Below are 10,815 nucleotides of genomic sequence, written 5' to 3' on the forward strand. Positions count from 1 at the left end.
GGATTGGATGCAGAGCACTTGCACTGTGTGAAAACCGCAGTGTTCTACATTACATTCAAAGTGGATGGGATTTCAAGAAATCCCCTGCCCACTATGCGTGTCCGTGCACAGTGTTTCAGGGTACTGCCCCTCGTCAGTGCAAAGTATGAGATATGATTTGGCTAGGTGAGAGGCTCTGGACTGAGGTCTAAGGGGTAAATTTTTTCCTTATGGAGTGACATGCCAGGTCTGGCATGCCAATATGAAAACTTACCACTTAGATCCCAGTCTTAACCTCTCACCCAGCCAAATCAGATCCCACACTTTGCACTGATGAGGGGCAACACCCAGAAACACCATGTCTACAAAATGAGATTCTGATTTGACTTTTATCCTAAGTCATGTGACAAGGCTCGTTAAAGGGTCGATATTGACTTTTAGGACTGTTACTTCCTGTAGGTGGCACTAGAGTTCAAGTCCTCTTCCTCTCTGAAGAAACAATTTGCATATTTAATTTCGCAGAGGTGCATGCAAGGTGTCTAAGCCAGACCTGGCATGTCACTTACCCCTTGGACTTAACAGTAATGTGTCCAGGGATGAGATCCAGACAGCTGAAGGAGGCAGCAGCAGCAGGGTGGAGGAGATGATGACATCACTAGTGGGAGGAGTCAGACACAGGGGAGGAGAGGATGACATCACTAGTGGGAGGAGTCAGCCACAGGGGAGGATAACATCACTAGTGGGAGGAGTCAGACACAGGGGGGGTGCACATCACTAGTGGGAGGAGTCAGACACGGGGGAGGAGAGGATGACATCACTAGTGGGAGGAGTCAGCCACAGGGGAGGATAACATCACTAGTGGGAGGAGTCAGACACGGGAGGAGAGGATGACATCACTAGTGGGAGGAGTCAGCCACAGGGGAGGATGGCATCACTAGTGGGAGGAGTCAGCTACATGGGAGGAGGGGATGACATCACTAGTGGGAGGGGTCAGCCACAGGTGAGGAGAGGGTGACATCACTAGTGGGAGGAGTCAGCCACAGGGAGGAGTGATGACATCACTAGTGGGAGGAGTCAGACACAGGGAGGAGAGGGGACATCACTAGTGGGAGGAGTCAGACACAGGGAGGTGATGACATCACTAGTGGGAGGAGTCAGACACAGGGAGGAGTGATGACATCACTAGTGGGAGGAGCAGTGACCCTGCTTCTTCTGCTATGTCCTGTTACTGTCTAGAAGAGTGCAGAGAATGGAAACAGTCGCGCTCTATTCACACACATGCGCCAAAACGGGACACAACGTCTCTTTTCACTTGTGATTTTCACAATTTTTTTCCACCAAATTTGATTCAAATATTTTTGCACACAGCTCCACTTTCTTCTGCCTTCAGCCGATACTGTGACTGTTTAGTTATTGTGACTTTTTAGCGCACAGATTTGCTGTGGATTTTTCTAAACCGCTGTGTAACGTTTCCCGGTTCATGAATGAAGCGCAAGGAAATAAACAGCTGCGGCAGCAGCACGGCGCAGGAAGCTCACTCACTCATTCACTTTGCTGGTACTGTGTTAAACAGTTTTTTTTCTGTGAAACATGCGAGAAAAAGTATCAGTGTGTGAACGAGCCGTAATAAGACCCTGCTTATTCCCGCTCCGCAGGCGTCTTATACACTTGTGTACACAGCTCCACTGCGCGGCCACACATCTCCGTCACTGCCGGTCACGTGTGCTCATGGCTACGCAATCGCCCCACTGAGAACAGCAAGCGTCACCATGACAACCGCTCCCCACACCACGTGACGCAGGGAACGCGACCTCACGTCCTGTCTTCTCGCGGGATCTCAAAATCTCGCGAGAGCAAACCGCGCTGAAAGGAGCGGAGACGGTGAGTGACGCCGGGAGCGGAGGGCCGGGTATGCTGCCGGGGAGCGGGGGCGGCGGCTGTGGCCGGAGGTGGAGAAGGGACCAGTGTGACGGTGCCGGCTCCGCTCAGCAAACTTCAACCTCCCACGGTCCAGGCCCGAGGCCGCCACTATAGTGTGTCTTTGTAATTCTCAGCTCCACTCGTGTATAATACACGGAGCACGTGACTGTCCGTCCACTGTACACGTCATCTCCATAAAGACCCCAAGAAGAATCAGCACAAGGGTCTGACCCCCCCCCCCCCCCTCTGGAGAGGTCCCGGCCCCCCACGTTCCCCCCTCTGGAGAGGTCCCGGCCCCCCACGTTCCCCCCTCTGGAGAGGTCCTGGTCCCCCACATTCCCCCCTTGGGAGAGGTCTCTGCCCCCTTGGGAGAGGTCTCTGTCCCCCACATTTCCCTCTCGGGAGAGGTGTCTGCCCCCCACGTTCCCCCCCTCGGGAGGAGAGGGGTCTCTGCCCCCGCACATTCCCCCCTCGGGAGAGGTCTCTGCCCCCTCGGGAGAGGTGTCTGTGTTAGTATAAAATTAGAGGTAAACTAAATGTTTCAAAATAATGACAGCAGGATTGTTAGTTACCATGGAGACACATTGGGCTGCGGAGGAGCTGGTGAAACAATGCAATAAGTGTAATCTGTGTGATGTGATGACTCCTGGACACTTCTGTCCTTTGACTTCTTTTACAGATGGCAGAAGAACTTGCAAAGCAGCTTGCAGGCTACAAGGCCCAACTGCAGCAGGTGGAGTCGGCGTTAGCTGCCAATGGAGAGAATGAAGATTTACTGAAGCTGAGGAAGGATTTACAGGTGAGATGAGTAATAGCGGATGGGGCTGTGCACATGTACCGCCGCTGATTCCTGTCACTGACGTCCACCATCAACTGTGGGAGCGCAGAGGATCGGTGGAGCACAACCCAGGGCCGTGTCATCAGATCCCACAGCTCTAGGGAGGTGCAATGCATTCTCCAAGGATGTGCCATCACTTAGTGATTGCTGGGGATCCCCACTGTTCCTGAGAATAAAGGGGCTGCAGTGCCTTGCACGGCCTCGGCCTTGGCAGCCGCACCACTGTGCAGAGAACTGCTTTCCTATGCAATCCCTATAGGTTGTTATTTGCAGGGGTCCCAGCTGTCCAACCCTTGTGACTCCCCCCTTTGGCAAAGATCATTGAAATTAGCATATCAGGTGTAATAAATCAATGTAAAACCGAATGTGAATTTAGAAAAAAATAAAGCAAAAAAGAAAGGCTCGGTACTCAAATTTGTCGTAAAATAAAAGTAAAAACTACCCAGTACTGACCTGGTGACGCCTCCATTGAGTCCCCAAGTGAGTTTGTTTTCGTCATATTTCTGCAAGTAAGTAACCGTCCTTTTCGGTAAATTCCCAGCTCTGATGTCCCTCTTCTTGAATATATGATGTTTTTTTCCAATATAAAAACTGGGGTCCCCACGTAACTAATAGTTTACGTATTTTGGCGCGACTAACTGAAGGCTATGTGACGGCAGATCCCAGCACTTCTCTCTGACACCAGCAGACGGTACATCCCCTGTAACTGGTGGAGCCTCTTGCAGGGCTCCACATTGCAGCCTGATGTGGTCTGTGGTGCGGGGTCAGCAGCGTCCCTCCTCGTATCAGATGCAAGCACAGGCTATACACCGTGTGTGCTGTATGTCCAGGTGTTGGTTGCAACCTACATACAGTAACATGGTGCAATAGAAAGATGCTGGTCAGCGGGGGCTTCATGTGGACGTGCTGTCAGCTGCCAATCGCTCTGGTCTACGGCAGCCATGTCCACCTCTGCAGACGGCATTGTACACTCATCTACTAGGTTTATGTACCTGTCGGTGATCCTATATGGAGTCCGCCGGTCTCGTAGTGTGCACATGTAAGGCTGGAGAAATACTACAGAACTGCACTCAGTATTCCCTCTCTATTTTTCCTTTTCAGGAAGTTATCGAGTTGACTAAAGATCTCCTGTCGTCCCAACCTTCAGAAGCCCCCGATAACTCTGATGACCTCACGTCAGCCAGCGACAGCCTCACCTGGAAGGTGGGGGACAGATGTATGTCCGTGTGGACAGAGGACGGACAGTAAGTGACCGGCGAGAAATTGTTTACATTTGCCATGAATCAGTTCAGTGTGGTGGTAAGAGTGGGCTATGGACCCCAAGATAGTAAACTGCTTAAACTAGGTGGGATATGTGCCGACCGCAGACGTCTGTAGACGTGAAGTTTTCTCTCTCCGTCCCCCATCAAGACTGCAGCTACTGCAAAAATGTGGTCATGCCAGAAAGCCTTATAGAGGGGGGCCTACGCTGTTTATAAATATATTATTATTATTACTGAGTAGAAACGTAGATTTTCAGCTAATTGCTTTGTCATGGCTGCCATATTCCACTACAGGCTGTAACATCCGATGCTGATGTGCTCGCGCCACATCGGCTCAATGCACCAACAGATTGTGTCCAGACTGATTGCACTGTGTGATGTTCGCGTCGTGCTGTGATACAAGCCATTACTCACACGCTTACAGCCCTGATCTCTTTACAGATGGTACGAGGCCGAGATCGAGGAGATAGATGAGGAGAATGGGACGGCAGCCATTACTTTCCTCGGTTATGGAAATGCAGAAGTGACTTCTCTGCTGAACCTGAAGCCCTTAGAGGAAGGCAGGAAGGCGAAGGAAGACAGCGGCAGCCTCCCAATGTCTAAGTGAGTACCTCTCCACATCCCTCGCCTCTTCAGTGTCCAGTATTCAGAGTGTTCACGGCTGCTCCGTACTTTACGTTATGTCCTCCTCCCTCCAGAAAAGAAATGATCGCCCAGCAGAGAGAATATAAAAAGAAGAAAGCGTTGAAGAAGGCGCAGAGAATAAAGGAGTTGGAGGCGGAACGAGAAGATCAAAAAGTGAAATGGCAGCAATTCAATAACAAGGCCTATTCTAAGAACAAGAAAGGACAGGTAAAGCCACCTGCTGAGGAGTAAGACAAGACGTCAGTGCTTGATCCCCAGCCACCTCCTCTCCAGAAAACCCTGAATCCTCTTTCAGGTGCCTTGGGAGGTTTGGTGGGAACTCGCACGGGAGCTGGTGCTATAAAGTGACACGTTGGCCTAACTTTTCTAGGAACATTGCATCATCCTAATGGTAACCACATTAAACCTCATATTAATATTAAGGTGGTCGTCTATTCATATGATACTGATGACCAATATCCTATTCAAGAGTAAAGGAACTGATGTGCGGCTTCCTCCGCAGCTGCTACACATTGAATGGAGCCATGCTGTGCCGCTGGGGCTAGTAATTACTGATCAGTGGGGGTGTTGGCTGTCGGACCCCCCAACCGGTCTGATTTTAATGATATCTCCTAATGATAGGTCATCAGCATCATGTGTCTGGACAACCCCTTTAAAACAGAAAATGACCTTTCGTTTAAGAGGTGGTTTTCTAAAAAAATATATATATATATTATATCTCCTCTTCATGATCTCGTGACTTTCCGTTTTTTCCTCCCCTTCTTCCAAGACCTATAACTTTTTTTATTTTTCCTTCAATGTGGCCGTATTAGAGCTTTTTTTTTGCGGGACAAGTTGTACCACATAGTGTACTGGTAAACGGGGAAAAAAAAATTTAAGTACAGTGAAATTGCAAAAAAAAGTGCAATTCCACAGTTGTGGGCTCTGGTACTAGTCCTCTCCCCTTGGTATATACTGTAATGGCTGTGTACATCATGTCCTGGCAGTGGAGTTGTGAATGTCGGGGTGAATCCCTCTGGGATTGCAGCGTGGAATGTGCGCTCACCATTTGTGTTCTGCTAATGGATCGGTTCCCCCCGTCTGCTGACGGTGACCGGACCGGGTGATTACATCCCTCCTGTACAGTCCCAGCACCTGGTCCGCAGCGGCCGCACTGCTTATAGTAAGTTACATTTACACACTTTAGTTGCAGCTGAAGGCGATCCGTTGTCACATCAAATTTTATGTGGAAAATATTTTTATTTTTTCAACTTTTCATGCTGATGATTGAGGCTCCTAACATCATGACATCTCATTGTAATTACACGCAGTATAATGAAAAATACCAATATTTATATATCCCGATCCATCAGTCGTTTATTTGTGATGTTTTAGCTCACCTCCTCCCCATCCATGCACAGTGACCTCTGCACAGATTACAGAGCATGCCCACAACACTCTCCCATACAAATCAGTAGTTAATGTCATATCACACCTTCTCCCCCTTTCTCCCTACACAATGATCTGTGCACAGGTTATAGAGCATACCCGGAATGCTCTCCCATTAAAGTCAATGATTCATGTCCTAATTCACCTTCTAATTCACCCTCCCTGTAAATTACCTCTGCAAAGGCCATAGAGCATGCTCACAGCACTCTGCCATACAAGATATGCGTACAGCTCACCTCCTCCCCCTCTGGACAGGCCACAAAACATGCCGAGAAAACTCTCCAAAAGGAGTCACTGAGTCCTCTACAGGCTACAGGTTACTGTGCTCCATGTGACTGCTGGAAATATCTACAACAAGGATGTCAAACACACAGAGGGCTAAAGTTGCTCGCCAACCAGTATACAGAATAATGGGCCCCACACAGTACTACATACAGAATAATGGGCCCCACACAGTACTACATACAGAAAAATGGGCCCCACACAGTACTACATACAGAAAAATGGGCCCCGCATAGTCCTCCGTACGGGACAATGGGCCCCGCATAGTCCTCCGTACGGGACAATGGGCCCCGCATAGTCCTCCGTACGGGACAATGGGCCCCGCATAGTCCTCCGTACGGGACAATGGGCCCCGCATAGTCCTCCGTACGGGACAATGGGCCCCGCATAGTCCTCCCTCCGTAGGGGACAATGGGCCCCGCATAGTCCTCCCTCCGTAGGGGACAATGGGCCCCGCATAGTCCTCCCTCCGTAGGGGACAATGGGCCCCGCATAGTCCTCCCTCCGTAGGGGACAATGGGCCCCGCATAGTCCTCCCTCCGTAGGGGACAATGGGCCCCGCATAGTCCTCCCTCCGTAGGGGACAATGGGCCCCGCATAGTCCTCCCTCCGTAGGGGACAATGGGCCCCGCATAGTCCTCCCTCCGTAGGGGACAATGGGCCCCACCTAGGGGTGGTGGTTCTGGTGTCGCGGGCCAAATAAAATCACCCTGTGGGCCAGAGTTTGACATGTATGCTCTGCAATAAGAAAATAAAAACCGATATGGAAAGAATATTTTAGTTTTCTGGTTTCAAAGTAAGAAAACAAAACCGGAGCCTGCCCCTTCCTTCTCCGGCCCCTACAGTGTGTATGTGGCCGTACATATACAGTGGGTACGGAAAGTATTCAGAACCCTTTCAATTTTTCACTCTTCGTTTCATTGCAGCCATTTGATAAATTCTAAAAAGTTCATTTTTTTTCTCATTAAAGTCCACTCAGCACCCCATCTTGACTGAAAAGAAATTCTACATTTCTGTTTTTCAATTTATTAAAAAAGAAAAACTGAAATATCACATGGTCATAAGTATTCAGACCCTTTGCTCAGACACTCATATTTAGGTCACATGCTGTCCATTTCCTTGTGATCCTCCTTGAGATGGTTCTACTCCTTCATTGGTGTCCAGCTGTGTTTAATTAAACGGATAGGACTTGATTTAGAAAGGCACACACCTGTCTATATAAGACCTCACAGCTCACAGTGCATGTCAGACCAAATGAGAATCATGAGCTCAAAGGAACTGCCCAAGGAGCTCAGAGACAGAATTGTGCCAAGGCACAGATCTGGCCAAGGTTACAAAAGAATTTCTGCATTACTCAAGGTTCCTAAGAGCACAGTGGCCTCTGTAATCCTTAAATGGAAGAAGTTTGGGACCACCAGAAGTCTTCCTAGACCTGGTCGTCCAGCCAAACTGAGCAATCGTGGGAGAAGAGCCTTGGTGAGAGAGGTAAAGAAGAACCCCAAGATCACTGTGGCTGAGCTCCAGAGATGCAGTAGGGAGATGGGAGAAAGTTCCACAAAGTCAACTATCACTGCTGCCCTCCACCAGTCGGGCCTTTATGGCAGAGTGGCCCGACGGAAGGCTCTCCTCAATGCAAGACATATGAAAGCCCACGTAGAGTTTGCTCAAAAACACATGAAGGACTCCCAGACTATGAGAACTAAGATTCTCTGGTCTGATGAGATGAAGATAGAACTTTTTGGTGATAATTCTAAGCGATATGTGTGAAGAAAACCAGGCACTGCTCATCACCTGCCCAATACAATCCCAACAGTGAAACATGGTGGTGGCAGCATCATGCTATGGGGGTGTTTTTTAGCTGCAGGGACAGGACGACTGCTTGCAATTGAAGGAAACATGAATGCGGCCAAGTACAGAGATATCCTGGATGAAAACCTCTTCCAGAGTGCTCTGGACCTCAGACTTGGATGAAGGTTCACCTTCCAACAAGACAATGACCCTAAGCACACAGCTAAAATAACAAAGGAGTGGCTTCAGAACAACTCTGTGACCATTCTTGACTGGCCCAGCCAGAGCCCTGACCTAAACCCAATTGAGCATCTCTGGAGAGACCTGAAAATGGCCGTCCACCAACGTTCACCATCCAACCTGACGGAACTGGAGAGGATCTGCAAGGAAGAATGGCAGAGGACCCCCAAATCCAGGTGTGAAAAACGTGTTGCATCATTCCCAAGAAGACTCATGGCTGTACTAGCTCAAAAGGGGGCTTCTACTCAATACTGAGCAAAGGATCTGAATACTTATGACCATGTGATATTTCAGTTTTTCTTTAATAAATTTGCAAAATTTTCTACATTTCTGTTTTTTTTTCAGTCAAGATGGGGTGCAGAGTGTACTTTAATGAGGAAAAAATGAACTTTTTAGATTTTACCAAGTGACTGCAGTGAAACAAAGAGTGAGAAATGTAAAGGGGTCTGAATACTTTCCGTACCCACTGTAGATCGGGCTGCTGAGTTTTGGGCACCCAGTCACTAATCACTGTCGGGATCTCTTGTGTTTTTGGATTCCCTATACCCGTCAGGACGGCCGCTGCTGCCTCTATTGGTCCCAGCAGTCGTGTGACTGATCGCAAGATCACCGGAAAGTAGGGCAGTATTTAATGTCTTATTTCTTGTACATTTCTTTTCTAGGTGAAGAGAAGTATTTTCGCCTCCCCTGAAAGCGTCACCGGCAAGGTTGGAGTCGGCACGTGCGGCATCGCGGACAAACCAATGACACAGTATCAAGACACGTCCAAATACAATGTACGGCACCTGATGCCCCAGTAACGCCCCGGACACCCTTAGGCTGACATCTTCCTTTTTATTGTTATATTTTTCTAAAACTAAATTATTTGTTGTCGTCTGAGGAAAAGCGCAACTCCGCATTCGTTACCGAGCCCAGGTACCAGGATGTCTACTTTTCGGTGGAACCAGGGGAGGTACAAGGGGCCACGTAGCGTTGTGTATACGGCGGAAGAGGCCTCCGTCGTGCACCAGATCCATAGGTGTAAATAATGAGAACCCGATGAAGTAATGAACGTGACCGCGATGATCAGCGACCTCCATTCAATCCGCACAGCGCTGCAGACCGTGCGGCAGGCGACTTCCAGGGATTGTTTAGTCTTATGTAAATCAAGTTTAATGGGGTTAACCACATTAAGGGCCAATTTCTGTGAAGCCCTGAATTGTTGTGCACCGTCATAAGCAATCGTGAGCTTCGCCATCACTTATTCCCTGCTGTGCATTGTAGATGTGCAGGACCCTTGTCCGGGTGCCACGTCTGTAGTCTGGGACCCCCGGACTAGAGCCCTGTGAACGTCCTACTTTGTGCCGGCATCACCTCCACATCTCCTGGTCTGTAATTCCTGCTACGTTGTGGTGTGACGAGGGCATGATGCCTGCAAATCAGAAGAGTCCCCGGTAGGTCGTCCGGGGAAGTCTTGACGATATTCATGATTTTGTGCCCAATTTTAGGGCTTTTTTTTTTTTTTTTAAAGATCTATTGGTCAGAAAGTGTCCGACCCCTTTAATAAACTTATAATGAAATATTCTGCAATTTTTTTACATACTTTAGTTTAGTTTGGGTTCAGTTATTAGCCATTTTCAAGGTCTCTGCTTCCTGTCAGTGAATGGTGCGTGTCACGGTTCAGAAGTGGCGCAGCCCCTCGTGGCCTGTAGACACGTCCTGTATATATGTAGTGGACCGTGCGGCCTCCACACACCCCGGTCATCGGACTTCTCTCTTGTATATAGGACATTTGTACCTCTGTGACCTTGTACAGTTTCCAAAATGTTCAGCAAAAACCAGGATGCTGCAAACTCCTCATCCGTTTATTCCCCCTCACCCATCCGGCAACATACAGCATTGATTTCTCACATAAAGTACAAGGCCCCCCCATCCCTTCAACAGCCGAACGCTTCCTGGGACAGGAAGGGGGCGCTACCGAGGCCACATCTGCAGCGACCACTCATTTAGCAGGTTAATGGTTTATTCTGTGCTGGATGGTGACTTATTTTCTATAACAAGTGTGAATTTCGGTTTTGTATGTAACTTTTTACCAAAATAAAACATTTTAAAATGATTGCTATTATCTATAAGTAATATAATACACTACATGGAGGAGGAGGAGGGGGATGTAGCTGCAGGGCTTCTGTCTCTGGAGGAGGAGAGGGGGGGATGCAGCTGCAGGGCTTCTGTCTCTGGAGGAGGAGAGGGGGGGATGCAGCTGCAGGGCTTCTGTCTGGAGGAGGAGAGGGGGATGCAGCTGCAGGGCTTCTGTCTCTGGAGGAGGAGGGGGATGCAGCTGCAGGGCTTCTGTCTCTGGAGGAGGAGGGGGATGCAGCTGCAGGGCTTCTGTCTCTGGAGGAGGAGGGGGATGCAGCTGCAGGGCTTCAGTCTCTGGAGGAGGAGAGGGGGGAT

General features: G+C 49.1%; 1 protein-coding gene across 3 annotated transcripts; it reads left to right on the top strand.

The window, feature by feature from the left end:
* The first annotated feature begins 1,798 nt into the window (after positions 1-1,798).
* On the top strand, positions 1,799-10,478 carry SMNDC1 (survival motor neuron domain containing 1). 3 transcript variants are annotated; one of them, XM_073684740.1, is made up of 6 exons: positions 1,799-1,888; positions 2,579-2,698; positions 3,839-3,981; positions 4,441-4,602; positions 4,698-4,851; positions 9,045-10,478. In XM_073684740.1, exons 2-6 carry the CDS (start codon positions 2,579-2,581, stop codon positions 9,180-9,182), a joined length of 717 nt encoding a protein of 238 aa, XP_073540841.1. In that variant the 5' UTR covers positions 1,799-1,888; the 3' UTR covers positions 9,183-10,478. The 3 variants fall into 3 exon arrangements, with proteins under 3 accessions (XP_073540841.1, XP_073540843.1, XP_073540842.1); XM_073684742.1 differs by having other exon boundaries at positions 1,821-1,860; XM_073684741.1 differs by lacking the exon at positions 1,799-1,888 and adding an exon at positions 1,907-2,012.
* The last annotated feature ends 337 nt before the right edge of the window (positions 10,479-10,815 follow it).

Source organism: Phyllobates terribilis, unplaced genomic scaffold (genome assembly GCF_046119375.1).
Source record: "Phyllobates terribilis strain yellow unplaced genomic scaffold, ASM4611937v1 Scaffold_5__5_contigs__length_657084704, whole genome shotgun sequence".
Taxonomy (NCBI): Eukaryota; Metazoa; Chordata; class Amphibia; order Anura; family Dendrobatidae; genus Phyllobates; species Phyllobates terribilis.

Coding starts and splice junctions, on each gene's coding strand:
- SMNDC1 (XM_073684740.1), top strand. CDS start 2,579: ATGGCAGAAGAACTTGCAAAGCAGCTTGCAGGCTACAAGGCCCAACTG. Junction 3,982..4,440: donor GTGTGGACAGAGGACGGACA/GTAAGTGACCGG, acceptor ATCTCTTTACAG/ATGGTACGAGGCCGAGATCG. Junction 4,603..4,697: donor GGCAGCCTCCCAATGTCTAA/GTGAGTACCTCT, acceptor TCCTCCCTCCAG/AAAAGAAATGATCGCCCAGC.